This window comes from Amphiprion ocellaris, chromosome 9, assembly GCF_022539595.1.
Source record: "Amphiprion ocellaris isolate individual 3 ecotype Okinawa chromosome 9, ASM2253959v1, whole genome shotgun sequence".
Classification (NCBI taxonomy): domain Eukaryota; kingdom Metazoa; phylum Chordata; class Actinopteri; family Pomacentridae; genus Amphiprion; species Amphiprion ocellaris.
The window spans coordinates 18,718,440-18,734,881 of NC_072774.1; the positions used below are offsets into that span (position 1 = coordinate 18,718,440).

General features: G+C 39.1%; 2 protein-coding genes across 4 annotated transcripts; one reads left to right on the top strand and one right to left on the bottom strand.

The window, feature by feature from the left end:
• Positions 1-2,821: 2,821 nt before the first annotated feature.
• On the top strand, positions 2,822-13,159 carry LOC111572537 (free fatty acid receptor 2-like). Of its 3 annotated transcripts, XM_055013303.1 has the most exons (9): positions 2,822-3,720; positions 4,149-4,439; positions 4,550-4,813; positions 8,761-9,042; positions 9,119-9,215; positions 9,438-9,497; positions 9,645-9,828; positions 10,236-10,304; positions 11,510-13,159. In XM_055013303.1, exon 9 carries the CDS (start codon positions 11,514-11,516, stop codon positions 12,426-12,428), a length of 915 nt encoding a protein of 304 aa, XP_054869278.1. In that variant the 5' UTR covers positions 2,822-3,720; positions 4,149-4,439; positions 4,550-4,813; positions 8,761-9,042; positions 9,119-9,215; positions 9,438-9,497; positions 9,645-9,828; positions 10,236-10,304; positions 11,510-11,513; the 3' UTR covers positions 12,429-13,159. The 3 variants fall into 3 exon arrangements, with proteins under 3 accessions (XP_054869278.1, XP_054869277.1, XP_054869279.1); XM_055013302.1 differs by lacking the exon at positions 11,510-13,159 and having other exon boundaries at positions 2,992-3,720; XM_055013304.1 differs by lacking the exons at positions 2,822-3,720; positions 4,149-4,439; positions 4,550-4,813; ... (3 more) ...; positions 9,645-9,828; positions 10,236-10,304 and adding an exon at positions 10,328-11,018.
• On the bottom strand, positions 12,671-16,343 carry lim2.5 (lens intrinsic membrane protein 2.5). Its single transcript, XM_023276219.3, has 5 exons — positions 16,194-16,343; positions 14,994-15,206; positions 13,675-13,824; positions 13,335-13,469; positions 12,671-12,850 (listed from the first exon to the last, which is right to left on the bottom strand). The coding sequence occupies exons 2-5, from the start codon at positions 15,169-15,171 to the stop codon at positions 12,789-12,791; spliced, it is 525 nt and encodes a 174-aa protein (XP_023131987.1). The 5' UTR covers positions 15,172-15,206; positions 16,194-16,343; the 3' UTR covers positions 12,671-12,788.
• Between the last annotated feature and the right edge of the window lie 99 nt (positions 16,344-16,442).

Sequence of the window (16,442 nt, forward strand, 5' to 3'; positions counted from 1 at the left end):
TATGACATTAATTGATAAATCAACAAAACAGATATTTACGGTATACTTTTGAAGATCCCTTTATGTTCAGTACCTTACACATTTGGATGAGACTTTATCTTCAATGCATCTTAGCCTTGCCACGGTGCTTCAACCCTGTTCTTTACCACAAGTGATGAAGTGTTAAGCAAACCCTGATCTTAGATTAAAAAAAACCAAGACAGCCTCTCTTTCAAGCTTTCTCATCGTTCAGGTTAGCTGCTTTAAATGAGCTCAGCAAGTTTCCTGTTTGAGGCTGAAAAGACCAGAAGGGCTGTAGAGGGGATTAAGTTGTGGTAAAAAGTGGGCTTGAGCACAGAAACAGATCAGTGGACATCACAGATGCACTCAGACAGCAGCTCATCTACTGAGGTAAGCCCTCTTGTACATATAATGGACTTAGTTTTTGGTGAAATAATAGTCTGTGTTGGTATTAGCTGAAAACTGAAAACCTTTTTTTGTACTTTGATTACCCTAGTTGTGCTTTTTGACACTTTAAAGTGTAAATAAAAAGAGACCTGTAGAGGATTGTGGCAGCAATAGGGTTGAGTAATTTTGGAAAAATGATTGCATTTTTGGTATATGTATTTTGATTTGATCATAATTTAATTAGCAATTTCTTAAATTCAAGTTTCAATACAACATTCTCTGTGGAAAAGATTGAAATCACGATGAAGCATCACAAAGTCAGGATGACATGACTTTGTGAAACCATGGAAATGACAGTTTAAACCCTCTAGTAGACATGCTGCGTAATAAACTGATTAAACATTCAGCCATCAGTGACAAAGAGACTTACTACTCATGCAGAAATTATTCAGTGCAAAGTAATCTTGATGTAACATTACATTTCAGCTGCTGTGTTTCAGACGTTAAAAGGTCAGAGGTGACTTTCTGAAGGAAGGAACGCAGCCAATTTCTTCATGGGGACTGCTGGTCTGCTGAGACTGTTCAGCTTGTTCACTGGTAATATAAAGATTTATCTGTTTGTATCAGTGGTTCTGTTGCTAGCATTCATTAAAAGAAGAAAACAAAATGCACAAGCACACACAATAAGCTATATAAACTGACTGAGTTTAACCTGGAAAGGGAGAAAAAGCAGCATCAAACAAAAGAAACCAGTAATTACCTGCTCTCTTTGTAATGTTATTACTAGAATCTTACAGTCAAATACTACTAATTAATACATTTCACTATAGAAAAACAAAATCATAACAGTGTAATCATAAAAATGTAAACTTTGGTTATAGTCATCAATGAAAAGAATTAGAAAGTATTTACAGCATTTCTCATACTGTAAAAAGTATTATCATTTTGCATGCCCCATATTATTATGACTATTCAAAATGTAATATATCCATCCATCCATTATCTATACACCGCTTAATCCTCACTAGGGTCGCGGGGGGGGCTGGAGCCTATCCCAGCTGACTCGGGCGAAGGCAGGGGACACCCTAGACAGGTCGCCAGTCTGTCGCAGGGCTACATACAAAGACAAACAAGCACTCTCACATTCACACCTACGGGCAATTTAGAATAATCAATTAACCTCAGCATATTTTTGGACTGTGGGAGGAAGCCGGAGTACCCGGAGAGAACCCACGCATGCACAGGGAGAACATGCAAACTCCATGCAGAAAGATCCCGGGAAAGCCGGGACACGAACCAGGGACCTTCTTGCTGCAAGGCGAAAGTGCTAACCACTACACCACTGTGCAGCCCCAAAATGTAATATATCCGTAAGGAATTTGATAATGTATAGTTCTTATGTGTTGCGATATATTCCGAAAGAAAACTGACAGTCCTCCGTCTTTGACATATTGTCACAATAATATATTAAGTTGGTTTCTGAGAACTTAAGGGTTTGTTTAGGTCATTTTATTTTGGTAAATGCCTCTAAGTGGTAAACTTAGCATTGTGGTTATTTGGTTTTTATAGTGACTTCTCTCTGTGCGTCAGACTTTCCAGCTGTGTGTCACATACTTTATTTTCTCACACATAAAAAATAGCATCACATCTGTTGTCTTCTACTATTATATTTTCTTTCCTCCTCTCACCCACACAGGCATCTCAGTTCTCCAGCAGGTGGGAAGCTGGACCATCAACGTACCCAAAACAGTGACTGCAGTGGAAGGAAGCTGTGTTGTGGTGCCATGTCAGACACAACCCCATAATCGAGTCATTTGGTACCAGTACCATAAGATCCACTATCCTGTAGTGTATAATGGACGTCAGTCTCATACCGTGGAATCCCAGTTCAGAGGACGCACTTCAGTGTTGGGTGAAGCTGCAGAAGGAAACTGCTCTCTGATGATTGATAAAGTGAGAAGAGCTGACAACCACCTAAAAGTTTATGTGTGGATCGACCCAGAGTCAAAAACCAGTCAAAAATTCCATGAACAAATCGTAACTATCTATGTGGGTAAGTAAATATTTATAAATGTGAGTTAAATTTAGGACATGCAAGGTTACATTCATTCTGAGCCCCCTGGTGGTTTAATAAAATGTCCTGTATCATCTAAGTATGATCGAAAAAACAGAAGGAGGCTGAATTACAAAAAAACTTGAAAAATGTATTACATCATCAAAGAAACTTTGCACAGTTATTCACTGCACACACACACACACACACACACACACACACACACACACACAGCTACAGCATGATACAGTTTCTATATTGCTATCTATTGGCTCTGATATGTGAGAAGAGAATATCCCCTTGCAGGACATAAACACTATATAACATGAAATAAAAAATGTCCTGATTAGCCAATTGATACAAATCATAAATTTCCTAATTTCATTTTACTTCATTTTACTTTGATGATCTGTTGTCATTTAATGGTCTTAGATCTATATATTATGCAAAGTACAACACCGACATGGTGGATAGTTTTCAAGCATGGAGCAAGTAAAGCAACTCCATTTTTTGTTGTGTAATTGTTCTCTGACCGTGGTAGTAGATTTGAATTTTATGAAAGTATAACCTATTTAGAGCCACTGCACAGCTGCTGTTTTAAACTTGCATGTGATGAGATCACAGTCAGAGTCAGGCCACGTCATGGACATGAAGTCAGGAATGTAGAAATACAGAACAGCAGCCTGGAAGTGATGCTGGTTTACATGTAGTCTAGTGGGATGTGTTTTAATCAGTACTTCTTGTTCCATCATTTGACAACAGTAACAGAAAAATCTTAAAAGGTTGGTTGTATTGAGATGCAGTAGTGTTAAACACAGAGAGGAGGAGAGAAGTAAACACATATAAAATGCTTCTTCACTGAATAGCGCCTGTGTTACGGCCAGCGCCTCCTACCCTGTGTGTGTGTTTTAAATATATATTGTGGCTATGCAAATAGGGCTGTGTGATCCCCACTCCCTGGTTGGACCACGACGGCAGAGGCGTGACTGCAACCAGGAGTCCTGTGATTGGTGCGGCGCTCACCAGGCTGACCAACCGAAAACTGCCAACTCTTTTAAAAGCGTTGGCAGTTCAAGTGAACGGAGCAGCTGGTTTCCAGCGTGCCATTCTGTGTTTCTGTGTGGTTGAGGCAAGATAGATTGTGTGGTAGGAATTGGGCCACGGTTAGAGTTAAAAACTGATACAGCAACATTTCATTACAGGTCGTTTTCTTTTGTCTAGTTTTCACCAGGGTTAGGAGTGCTGACTCTCATGTAGTTTTGTTTTGTGCCAGGTCCCAGGTAGTGAGCCTTTTTGTTTAACCTTTTCTTTTTTCCACAGTGATTGTGTTGTAGTGTTAAGTTCTCCTTATGAGAACTCTTCTTGTGTTTTGCTGTTTTCTTTAATTTGAGCCACACCCACCAGCCCTCTTCCTTAGTTTTGCCTCATTTGTATAGTATCTTGCACATTTTTGTTCAATTTTTTCTGTAATAAATAATTTGATTTTTACCAACTACAACACCCCCCCCCCCCCCCCCCCCCCCCCCCCCCGAGCCGGGGTTGTAACAGCCTGTGTTTATATATTATATCGGTTAATCATGGCAGCTCTAACTGACTGTACCTGAAAGCTACAAAGTTATTGATTTTAAACAATGCTGGCCTGATTTGCACCTTGCTCAAACTTTTCATTTTCACTGTTTTTCTCTCACCACTTTGCTTTGACTTGCAGAGAGAAAAACTCCCATAATCTCCGTTCAGAGGCAGATAGTGGAGGGGGACATTTTTCAGGCCAACTGCAGCATTAACTACTCCTGTCCTTCCTCACCTCCATCCATCCACTGGAAGAAAAGCTCATCTCTGGAAAGCTCCACTTTCACCAGGGAAGTGCAAGGCCAGTGGTTATATAGAGAAACAATGCACGGACTGGCAACAAATGAAATCCATAACAGCAAACTGAGTTGTTCTGCACAGTTCAGAACCTTCACCACACAAAGTCAAGAAATTACACTCAACATTTTATGTACGTCAAACGGTTTGTGTGCTGGAAATACAATAAAAAACAGACACACATTAACATATCTTGTATATTACTGGTAACTGTCTTATTGCAGTGATTTATTATATTTACAGATAAACCTGTTGCTGTAAGTCTGACACTGGAAAACAAAGCAGTGACGGAGGGTGGCAGCATCTTCATGGAATGTGATGCCAAGAGCAATCCCCGACCTCACACATACTCATGGTTCAGAAGAAAGACGGACCAGACCGACAAAATCAGCTCAACTCGAGGAAGAATGTCCTTCCACAACATTACACGAGATACTTCTGTTTCCTGCATGGCCCATAACGACATTGGAGTGGGACAGTCTGACTGGGCAGATGTGGATGTTCATTGTAAGAAACCTCATATTTCCTCCACTGTAACAGAACTTAAAGATAAAATTTCATTTACTCAGCAAATCGGGGCTAAATATTCACATGGCTTCACTCTGTTTAACCATTTTCTAACTCGTGATCAATACCACCATAGAATTTAACCACAAGTAAGTTCTACTTAAAGAAAAAAAAGTCTGTCTAAAATCAGTTTGTCACAATTTTGTGTTGCCCAATAATTGCATAGCACATACTAACACATCCTACAAAACTAAGCAAATGTAGTAAGTTGTTTTACCATTTAATACCTAGGCTGAATATGTATCGCATGTGTCAGTAATTCTTCCTAGTCAAAAAGAAAATTTGAGATTTCATCACTGACATTATTCCAATCCACAACTGTCAATTTTGATATCCATTAGTTTCTCTTAGACAAATCATATCATTTTGACCATTTGTTTGTATGGGGTTTCACATTACAGATATCAAATATTTAGTTGTAGACATCCGCAGTGTGAACTATAGATATCTAAAGTTCATGTCTGACTAGTCATGATTCCAGTTCAAGATACCTTCAATTTCCCTGAATTCAAGATATCTGCATTATCCTCATTTTTTCTCCATCCTGACCTTACTACCAGCGATGTCATTTCCCCAGTCAAAACTCTGACTTAAGATATCTGTAATTACATTTTGACCAGGTAGAATTCCAGTTCAAAGTACCGACAATGTCACTGACTCGTTTGAATTTTATATGATATCTACAAAGGTCTTTATTTAAATTTCACTGCTTAATAGGTTTCAAAGGATGAATCACATTTAATGTCGCTCTTATGGCCTGCAATGTCATTTTAGACTTGAGGCAACCTTGACAGTATATAACGGTTTAGGGAAGAATTAAAGAACAAATATAAAAACATCAGTCAAACTAATGAGTAGATTTCCTGCAAATCTCTTAAGATCAGCCACAAGGTTATAAGGCCGTCAGTTTCTGTTTTAGGATTATATTGCTCTACAAATGCACAAAGAACAACAAAATCTGATTGATATGGATTTGAAATGGCCTGCACCACTAAAAACTCTTCCAGGAATGGTGATGCCATTTTAGAAAAGGAACTGATTGTTTAATGGACAATGTTTTTATACGCATTGATTACAATAGATAAGTTACCACAGTGAGATACCCCAGTACCCTGGTCTGGTTAAACCTCACGTTATGTCACTTTCTGGCTGAAGCCATTCAGGTTTTCTCTGAACTCAGCTGATTTTCCTCACATTTTAGTCATATTGCTCCAGCTGTTTCCTAAAGTGTTATCCACCTGTCCTCCCACAGCTCTCAGTCAGAAGAACTGTTTTAAGACCATTTTCTCATGCTGTCTTATTGTACTGTCAGGAAGTTCCATTTATAATGCACCTGGAAAGTATTCACAGCGCTGCACTTTTTCCAGTATTTTATGTTACAGCCTTATTCCAAAATGGATTAAATTCATTTTTTTCCCCTCAAAAATTCTACACACAACGCCCTATAATGACAATATGAATAAAGTTTTTTGAAATTGTTGCAAGTTTATTAACAATGAAAAAAATGAAATATTACAGGTTCATAAGCATACACAGCCTTTGCTCAATACTTTGTTGATGCACCTTTGGCAGCAATTACAAAAGTCATTTTGAATAAGATGCCACAAGCTTAGCACACCTATCTTTGGCCAGTTTCACCCATACCTCTTTGCAGTGCCTCTCAAGACCCATCAGGCTGGATGGAAAGCGTCGGTGCACAGCCATTTTCAGATCTCTCCAGAGATGTTCAATTGGATTCAGGTCTGGGCTCTGGCTGGGCCACTCAAGGACATTCACCGAGTTGTTCTGAAGCTGCTCCTTCGATATCTTGGCTGTGTGCTTAGGGTCACTGTCCTGCTGAAAGATGAACCGTCCCCCAGTCTGAGGTCAAGAGCGCTCTGGAGCAGGTTGTCATCCAGGATGTCTCTGTACATTGCTGCATTCATCTTTCCCTCTATCCTGACTAGTCTTCCAGTTCCTGCTGCTGAAAAACATCCCCACAGCATGATGCTGTCTCCACCATGCTTCACTGTAGGGATGGTATTGGCCAGGTGATGAGCGGTGCCTGGTTTTTTTCCAAGCGTAATGTCTGGCATTCACTCCAAAGAGTTCAGTTTTTGTCTCATAAGGCAGAGAATTTTGTTTCTCATGGTCTGAGAGTCCTTCAGGTGCCTTTTGGTAAAGTCCAGGCGGGCTGCCATGTGCCTTTTACTAAGGAGTGGCTTCCGTCTGGCCACTCTACCATACAGGCCTGATTGGTGGATTGCTGCAGAGACAGTTGTCCCTCTGGAAGGTTCTCCTCTCGCCACAGAAGAATGCTGGAGCTCTGACAGAGTGACCATCGGGTTATTAGTCACCTCCCTGTCTAAGGCCCTTCTCCCCCGATCACTCAGCTTAGATGGCCAGCCAGCTCTAGGAAGAGTCCTGGTGGTTCCAAACTTCTTCCACTTGCAATGGAGGCCACTGTGCTCATTGGAAAATTCAAAGCTGCAGAAATTTTTCTGTAACCTTCCTCAGCCTTGTGCCTCGAGACAATCCTGTCTTGGAGGTCTACAGACAATTCCTATGTCTTCATGCTTGGTTTGTGCTTTGACATGCACTGTCAAGTGTGGGACCTTATACAAACAGGTGTGTGCCTTTCCAAATCATGTCCAATCAGATGAATTTACCACAGGTGACTCCAATTAAGCTGCTGAAACATCTCAAAGATGATCAGTGGAAACAGACGCACCTGAGCTCAATTATGAGCTTCACAGCAAAGGCTGTGAATATTTATGTACATGTGATTTCTCAGGTTTTTTATTTTTAATAAATTTGCAACAATATCAAAAAAAAATCATATTGTCATTATGGGGTGTTGTGTGTAGAATTTTGAGTACAAAAATGGATTTAATCCATTTTGGAATCAGGCTGTAACATAAAAAAATGTGGGAAAAAGTGAAGCGCTGTGAATACTTTCCGGGTGCACTGTAGGTGCATTAAGTGAAAACAATTTGCGCAGTGCGTCTCCGCATGAATATTAGATTTTAGCTTCTTTCTTTTTTTTATGCATAAATTTGCGCTTGCATTGAGCTCATTGCTGTGTGTTGTGAAATAGCTGAAGTAATGGCAGATCAAGCAAATTATGCAGACCTTACCCTAAAGCTTTACTAAAACTAATAATTATAGTACAAAAAGATCATGAAATAATTTCCAACTTTATTCATTACCAGTGTAGGCTATCTATCAGCATTAATCACTACTAAAAATGAACAAAGTAGCCTCTGGGTTCTCTGTGTTCAAACTGAACAGAACATGAATTCAAGTGATTTTAAAATAAAAGGAACTGCCCATGAGCTGTGACCTTAATAAAGTCAGACTTGAAATGAAATTTTTTTCATAAAATGTGCTAAAAGGCAGAAAAGCCAGCATATATTTAATTGTTACTCTGTCTTTAATTAAAATTAGTAAAACAATGTGAAGTAGATAACAGCATGCTGTTGTCATTCAAGAAACTGACATATGCTGACCTCACCTGCTGCCACTTTCAAGGCCCAGTCCAATAAACAAAAGTATATGAGTCCATGAATCATCCAGGAATTGCTACATATTCCTGGATGACCACGTGGCAGAACACTAAGGTTACAGCTCTCATTCTAATAGAAACTGTCTAGACTGAGCTGATCTTGAAAGGTATAAAAACTGTGACAATAAACAGCAGAAGGAAAGTGGACAGAGAGCAATAAATGAGCATAAGTATTTGTAACTTGAGGAAACCAGGATGGTTGGCCTGTTTCTGATCAGAGATGACACCAAATGTGTCACGTTTTCTACTTAATCACTCTGTATGTTTAAAATGATACACATAAAAGATCTGAGAGGTTTGATCACATGTAAAGTGTCAATATGTGTATATTCTGTCTTTCTAGATGCCCCAGTAATCCTACCTGAATCCTCCTGCAGTCGGACAGAAAACATGCTGAGATGCGTCTGCCGGGCTGAGGCGTCCCCTAATGCATCTATATACTGGACTATTGATGGAAATCACACTCTCTCATCATCATTTACCTCTAACTCCACAAATCAGACACATGTAGTCTCTGGGTATCTGTGGGTCCCAGCTGAAGGCCTGAATAATGTATCATGCACAGCCAGGAACCTGCTGGGCAGTGACACTAAACAGATGTCTGTAGGCAGCTGGTCAGAAACATGTAAGTTAAACTCCAGGTGATCAACAGAGTAATGTGTGGATCATCTTTACTAACAAAGCTTTTCTTTCTTTTACAGCCTCTTTGCTCACCTGGGTGTCATGCTTAATTGCTCTGGGGGTTGTTTTGCTGATAGGATGTTCAATTTTCAGTTACAGGAAATATTCCAGGAACAGGTTGGTAGACTGAGCTTGTTGTCATCAGTTATTGTTGTGTTCTGATGCTCAACCTTTTCATTGTCATTTTAATAACCCACAGATCACCACCATACTCTCTGTGCAACACTCATGTGTTTTCAAAGTATGAAACTAGATTTTTTTGTAGAACAGTTCACACAAGACTTATGTCAGATTTTCTTAATTCAAAACAGACTTTTACATTATCTTGTTTTCATTTAGGTCACAAGATTGTTTAGGCAATGTCCATGAAGAAGAAAATAGATACGACACATGTCAAAGGTGAAAAAAAATATACAAATACTTCATTGGTTGTGTTGATATAACAGTGAGTTTAATAAAATAAGTGAGAAATTGAGGTGAATAGCCTATTTTATTATTGTCTCTTCTGTAAACCCTCTAACATACGAAATTATCTCTTGCTATTAGATCACAAGTGGACGATACACAATCAGGCCAAAAGAGATCTGAGAGAAACTCAGAGGTGGACAGACTCTCCTGTGTTTATGACAATGATTGTGTGGAAGAAATGCGTAGATCACACTGGGCTGAACAGCATGGAAACAATGCAACAGCCGTCCAGAGGGAAGGTGGACTAAATCCACTGACAAAGGTGCAGTAAATTATGCAAAATAATAATTCTAATAATTCTTGGGTCAGACGCGACTAATGCAAAGCATGAAACACATGAACACATTTGGAGCTGCTCCAACCTTCACACATAAAACAAAACTGTCTCAATCACGTGATTTTATTGTTTTTCTTTTGCTCTATTTATTTGTTTTGTCTCTCCACATTAAGCATAGTTTGTGAGTCCCATTTATGTTGGTTGTATGTATATGTATATATATATATATATATATATATATATATATATATATATATATATATATATATATATATATATATATATATATATATATATATATATATATATATATATATATGTTTATTTTCTGCTATTGCTTTTATTGCTCAAACATTTAGAAATATTAAAGCCATACATGTTACTTTCCCCAGGGTGACCATTGTGACATGAGTATTTATCTAAACTCCTGATCAGAGGACGTTTTCTGCTAACATCCCATAGTAAGTCCCATTTATTTGCACACTCTTAACTACACTGCTTGCAATAAATGAATTGGTGCAATATTTATGCAATGTATAGTTTTCATTTATGTATTTGTGTCGCACACCGCTACTTGTTTAGATAATTAGAGTTCAGTAAAGAGTTTTGTGAAAAAGACAAAAAAAGATCTTTTTTAAACATTCAGAGTTCCATGTTTACTTTCTGTTGCAGTCTTAACTGATCATAATGGCAACACTGACAGGAAGAAAATCAACATGTAAGCTTTTCTCCAGCAACATGCAACAGATCTGTAGGTTGAAGGCAATATTTAAAGCAATTTTCTCCTCTGCTGCTGAAACCACGTCACTCCTATTGGCACAGCGGATCTGAACTCAAAGAGAGATGTCTAAAATTGAATGTCTGTGTGTAAAAATAATATATTTCAAATCATGGCTTCTCGTCTGAGCTTGTGTTGTCATCACAACACTAAATAAATGTAGGATGTATTTTGCATTTTAGTTAATATTAACCAACAGCTTGTTGCTCAGCAGAGGATGAGTAGAGCTGTGTGTCACAGGGCTTGTGTATGACTTGCTGTTTCCGGCTTATAACCTTTTATATCAGCTCAACCTTGACCTGACGAGCTGTAAACTGTCTGTCTTTGAAGAAAGCCACAGAACAGGATTTAAGTAGTTTCTTTATTCCTTGACATTTGGGATATCTTCTACTGCTAGGTAAGTAAATAACCCAGGTTTACCTTATCAAATCAAACATTGTTGATCCTTGTTGCTATTGAAATTCCACGTCTGGTGTTTGGAGTTTGAGCTTGAGAAGCGAGTGTGACTCATTTGTTTTGGCACTGATCAGCGACCGGAGCCGTTCTTCTTACTAACTTTATCCATATTCATGTCCAACAGAGGTGGAATATTGATGATTAAAAAAACTGAGGTGCTGATTGGACTCTTAAAAGTCAAATGTCTTTTATCAAATATATTTTAGCTGTAGTTCATAATGTGCACGATGTGCTTTTATAAATACAAATCATTTTATTTGTATTTATTCATATTGACGCATTGCTTTTGGTTTTTTTTTTGGCATTTTCTGTGTTTTTGTTTTAACCTCATTTTAATTTCACATGCATCATTATTATTATTGTTGTTGTTTTGGTGGTTTTTACTACCTGTCTCAGTTACATACATTCTGGTTGTTATTTTGTTTGATTTAGATCTATGATGGAGTCAGTGGTGAGGACTGAGGTCATTCTTTCAGTGTACATCATTACCTTCGTGATCGGCCTTCCTGCCAATCTCCTGGCTCTCTGTGCCTTCAGTGTCAAGATCCACTCCAAGCCACTTCCAACAGACATCCTGCTGCTCAATCTGACCGTCTCCGACCTGCTCTTTTTGCTCATCCTCCCTCTTAAGATGCACGAAGCAGCGTCAGGCATGAAATGGACTCTGCCCAGCTTCCTGTGCTCCATCACCTCCTTCACCTTTTTCTCCACAATCTACTCCAGCTCCTTGCTGCTAATGGCAGTCAGCGTGGTCCGCTACGTAGGAGTAGCATTCCCCATCACATATCATCAGCTGCTCAAACCTGTGTACACGATTGTTGCCAGTGCTGTTATTTGGATCATTTCAGCAGCACATTGCAGCATCACTTTCATCACCGTGCATCACCCGTCCCTGGCCAACAAAAACTCCAGTGTGTGCTATGAAAACTTCACAGAAAAGCAGTTGGAGGTCCTCCTCCCAGTACGTTTGGAGTTTTTCTTTGTGCTCTGCCTTATACCTCTTATAGTCTGTGTTTACTGCTACGTGAGCTGCATCTGGTTTCTATACACCCGCCCCAGGATTTCCAGCATGCAGAAGCAGAAAGCCATTGGCATGGCCTTGGGGACTCTGGCTGTGTTTCTCATTTGCGTTTTGCCATACAATCTCTCTCATTTACTGGGTTATTTCCAGCATAAGAGCCCAGAGTGGAGGTACTACACCTTGCTGCTCAGCACCTGCAACAGCTGTATTGATCCAATCATCTTCTACTTTTCCTCCTCTATCTTCCGCTGCACTAGTAAAAAGTCCATTTTCAGGAAGCGTGGGCGCGCTGTCATAGAATTGCAAAGGCAAGGCGCCAGCTCTGGCTAAGAGTAGAAATATAATTTCAATGTTGTATGTACATAATGAGCTCTAGTGCTATTTTTTAAATTGTACAGTACAGAAAATATATTAGAATGTGTAATGGCATATTTAACAGTTCATTAATAGAAGAATGTCTGACACCTTAAGGTAACTTTTATCACCTTTAATACATCTTGTTAACGGTTATGTAATCCTGATTAAAGAGACTGTATCTTCTACCCCATTTTATTACAAAGACACAAGACATCTTTGGTACATATGCATATTTCCAAATTTATTTCATTTTTCCTGTAAGCTCTCTATCTTTAAATGAATGAATGTGAATGGATATCTTTTGCAGCCTTAGCCCATTATTTCCTGTTTACTTTAACGTGGGCCAGCCACTCTTCTGCACTCATGCATTCTGTAGGCACACATGTAGAATATACCTGCAAAAAAAAAAAAAAAAAAAAAATGTCAGCTGTAATGAGATGTAGCAGTCACAAAGATTATATCTACAACACACAGACAGGTCAAGTATAACATAATGACACCACATCAAAGCACTGGACAGAATATTTTTTTAAAATCATTTTTCATGGTAAGACATATTTTTGGTGTATTATTTTTAGAATGTGTGAGTTTGAAATTGTACAGCAGATATTTTTATAAGTGCAAATCTTGAGATTGTACTAATTCATAACAGCAACAGCTTCAAGAATTTCCTGTCAATAAAATGTTCGGAAAGTGAAAGTTCATTTCTGAATTCATGATTTGTTTTTCAGGAGCTGGTATAAGTTCGGACTATTGACTGTTTTACTGTCATTGTGAAAGCTGAGAAATGTTAATATAATGATTCAAAAGGATTTTGTTTACAATCAACAAGACACAGCAATTATACAGAACTCTAGTGAGACATTTATATGAACAAACCTGCAAAGAAGGTCATGAGCAGTGCCACCCAGCCTAGTATGTAGGACCAAGAGAAACGCCAGTCACCAAAGCGCTTGCCCAGGAAATTCACGGTCACCCCGGTGTAAATGGCCATTGCAAGCAGAACGAAGAGAGCTGGTGTGGTGGGCAGAAAGTTACACAAAATATTATCAACATCCGTTACAGTAAAAATATTTTCAGCTGACGGTTACTATGTCACAATGGTGGACTTGGTAAACTTTTTCTGAACTTTGTATCCTATTTAAATCCATTAAATTATAGGTAATCTGTGGCGATTGTGGAGTAGAAAAAAAAACTTGTTGGTGGGTCCACAACTCACTTGAAACAAAGAACATAATCCCAGCAGCAAATGAGCGGTTGAACCTCTCAAAGGCAGAGAAATGCGCAAAGGAGAGGATTCCTGCAATGATGCCAGCGAAGCATGACATGGCAGACAGGATCATAAAGGCACGAGTGGCATTCCAGTAGGCTGAGGAGGAGTAAAGCAAAGCAGAAGACAGGATGCTATAAAGATACGTGAAGAAAGATCAAGTGAATAGAAAATTGCTGCCTTTACTTGGATTTATGTTCCAAAATGCATTCACTGTCAGCGCATTTACTAACATATGTTATTTCAGCACAGTTTTGATACAGAGGCTCTTTGACTGCTTGCATGTGGTGTGATTTCAATGCATTTTCTATTTTCCCTCAAAGGAAGTTCTCAGAATTTGACAGCACTTTTGTTTATCTGCTGACAGAAACAGATGTGCGTCAGCAGGCTGAGATCAGAAGTATTATCACACACAGTGCGACAGTCCAGAAGGAAGTTGAAAAAAACAATTTAAACAGCACTTACAGGTTAACACAATGATACATTTGAACTATCAAAGTGCCACAATCTAATTTCAAAGGATTTTGTTATTTTATTGGGTGTACTTACATACACACTGCACTGTTTTATTCTCAGCCATGCAAACAATGTGGCTCCAGTGGGGGACAATGTACGTTGGTCTGTTCATCTTGTTAGTTAAGATTAAAATATCTCAGAAACTTTACTGCAGACAATCATAAAATCTTCGGTTTTCCCTTGACTTTTCGTCGGATGCAAAACAACATAGACAGTTTTTACAGTTCTGCGTAAAACATCTCAACGGCTTTATCCCTATGAAATTGTATGCACAAATTCATGGTATTCTCGGTATAACTACACAATACAGCAGTTAAAGTTGTCTATTATCATAACTCTGCTCAACTAATGACATTTCCATCAGCCCCAGCTGTGCTTTGTGTTTAGTACAAAATAACAAACCTCATCAGGTAAACATGGACCATTAAGAGACTGGCTGCAGTCTTGGCCTTGTACTTGTTTTATGAACTTGTTTTATGGCATTTATCCAGGTTGTTTTCTCCTGACTAGATCCCTGCTTGTGTTCTATTTATTCTCAGATGGGTGTCACTTTGGATAAAAGCGTCTGCAAAATGAAATTGTAGGTTTTTAGTGATGTAAATACTTTTTCCACCACTATTAGCATTCTAATCTTCCAGTATACACTTGCCATCATGAAATCCCTTTAACCAGATTATCAGATCTCCACTCTGGTGAGCTCAGGGAGCCCCAAGTGACATTTTTAGGCTCCGTGAAGCTAAATCACTGCTTACCAATGCTGTCTGTCTGCATGTAGCATTTGCCAGACATGCAGTACCTCCACAAGCCCTGATGGGCAAAGCTGCCCGACAGACGGTACTGCATCCAGTAGTCTGTGGCCGTGGAGACCACCAGCAAGATGTTCCCCACAATGGCACAGAACAGGCCCCCTCCCATGAAGCTGTACATCATGAGTGACACTATGACGGTGGTTAAGGCTGTATGCACTGTGCAAAAAGAAAAGAAGACGTGAGTCAGAGGTGCTGTTGAGCCTAAAGTAATAGAAATCTTTTATACCACAACATGTGGCGTCAGTTGTAATGCTTATCCAGTAAAAAATGGACTGAAGAGATGGAGAAAATAGTGTGTACATCTAGGAGGTACCAAACGCAGTCAGTATGCTGTGAGTGAACAAACAGTGAAAGGATTATAAACTGAGCTATTATGACCCAATGAAAAATGGGCCTACACTATTCTACTTGCAACAACATTTGAAGTTCTGCTTTTGAAGGAAATACTGTCTGAAGATCCATGAGTATGTTCAAGCTATCTGCATATGTATGCAAATCCACTGTTTTAACAGCGCCGTTAGCCGAGACAACAGAGCACAGAAACTGTCACGAGGACTGTTGGCCTGGACAAGCTAACCTTACCAACCACAGTATGATCAGCTCGTAGCAACATGTGCTCTCTCACACTATCTCTGTTTGTACTCACTGCTAACACAAATACATTTCCTCTACCCACACACAAAATTCAAAACAGAAAAAAGAATGAAAATGCCACAGTGAACACACACAACGCTGTGAAAGGCAGTGATGGCTGATACAAATGAAGCTCAGAGGTAAATATTGAACAAGGTGATAAACAGAACATTTCAAACATCTGGGTCAGTTTTGTTCTCAATAATCAGAGACAATATACAAACTCATTCCTACCCTTCAGTGTAGAGTCTGAACAGCATATATTTTATCAATAAATATGAAATGACCCAGATAGAAAATGAATCTCAACTTTGGATCAGATATTAAGTAAAACTATCGCCAAGTAATTCAGAAAATAGAAACTTGAAATAAAAGAAATCTAGCTTTGCCTGGACCATTTTGAAGACCCTCTCGGCACAAATGCAAGAAATGCGCTTGTTGGTTAGCAGACAATGATATGCACTTTCTGTTATTATTCTCCATAAACAAAAAATCCCAACATCATCTTACCTGAATTCCTCAGGATAGATCAACCCTCTCAAGTATCAACCTTTCCTCAGGGAAAGAGTGAGAGAGAGTGCAAGCCAGGAGTGAGCAAAACGTCAAAGAGGAAGCCCTAGGCTGAATTCCAAAAGGTTATCCCCTCCACTTTTCTGTTGATGGAGGCAAAATCCTTTAAAACAGTCATCACAGAACAAATGCACTTGAGCTGGTGGGCCACAAGCCACGTGACCCGTTCACATTGAACTACAGGGGAGG

What these genes read in the sequence shown, in the direction of transcription:
- LOC111572537 (XM_055013302.1), top strand. Translation starts at nt 4,334, where the DNA reads ATGCACGGACTGGCAACAAATGAAATCCATAACAGCAAACTGAGTTGT. An exon ending in AGGCAGCTGGTCAGAAACAT is followed by an intron (nt 9,043 to 9,118) that starts GTAAGTTAAACT and finishes TTTCTTTTACAG; the next exon opens with CCTCTTTGCTCACCTGGGTG. An exon ending in GACTAAATCCACTGACAAAG is followed by an intron (nt 9,829 to 10,235) that starts GTGCAGTAAATT and finishes TACTTTCCCCAG; the next exon opens with GGTGACCATTGTGACATGAG.
- lim2.5 (XM_023276219.3), bottom strand. Translation starts at nt 15,171, where the DNA reads ATGATGTACAGCTTCATGGGAGGGGGCCTGTTCTGTGCCATTGTGGGG. An exon ending in GATTATGTTCTTTGTTTCAA is followed by an intron (nt 13,470 to 13,674) that starts GTGAGTTGTGGA and finishes CCACCACACCAG; the next exon opens with CTCTCTTCGTTCTGCTTGCA. An exon ending in GCTCATGACCTTCTTTGCAG is followed by an intron (nt 12,851 to 13,334) that starts GTTTGTTCATAT and finishes TTTTTTTTGCAG; the next exon opens with GTATATTCTACATGTGTGCC.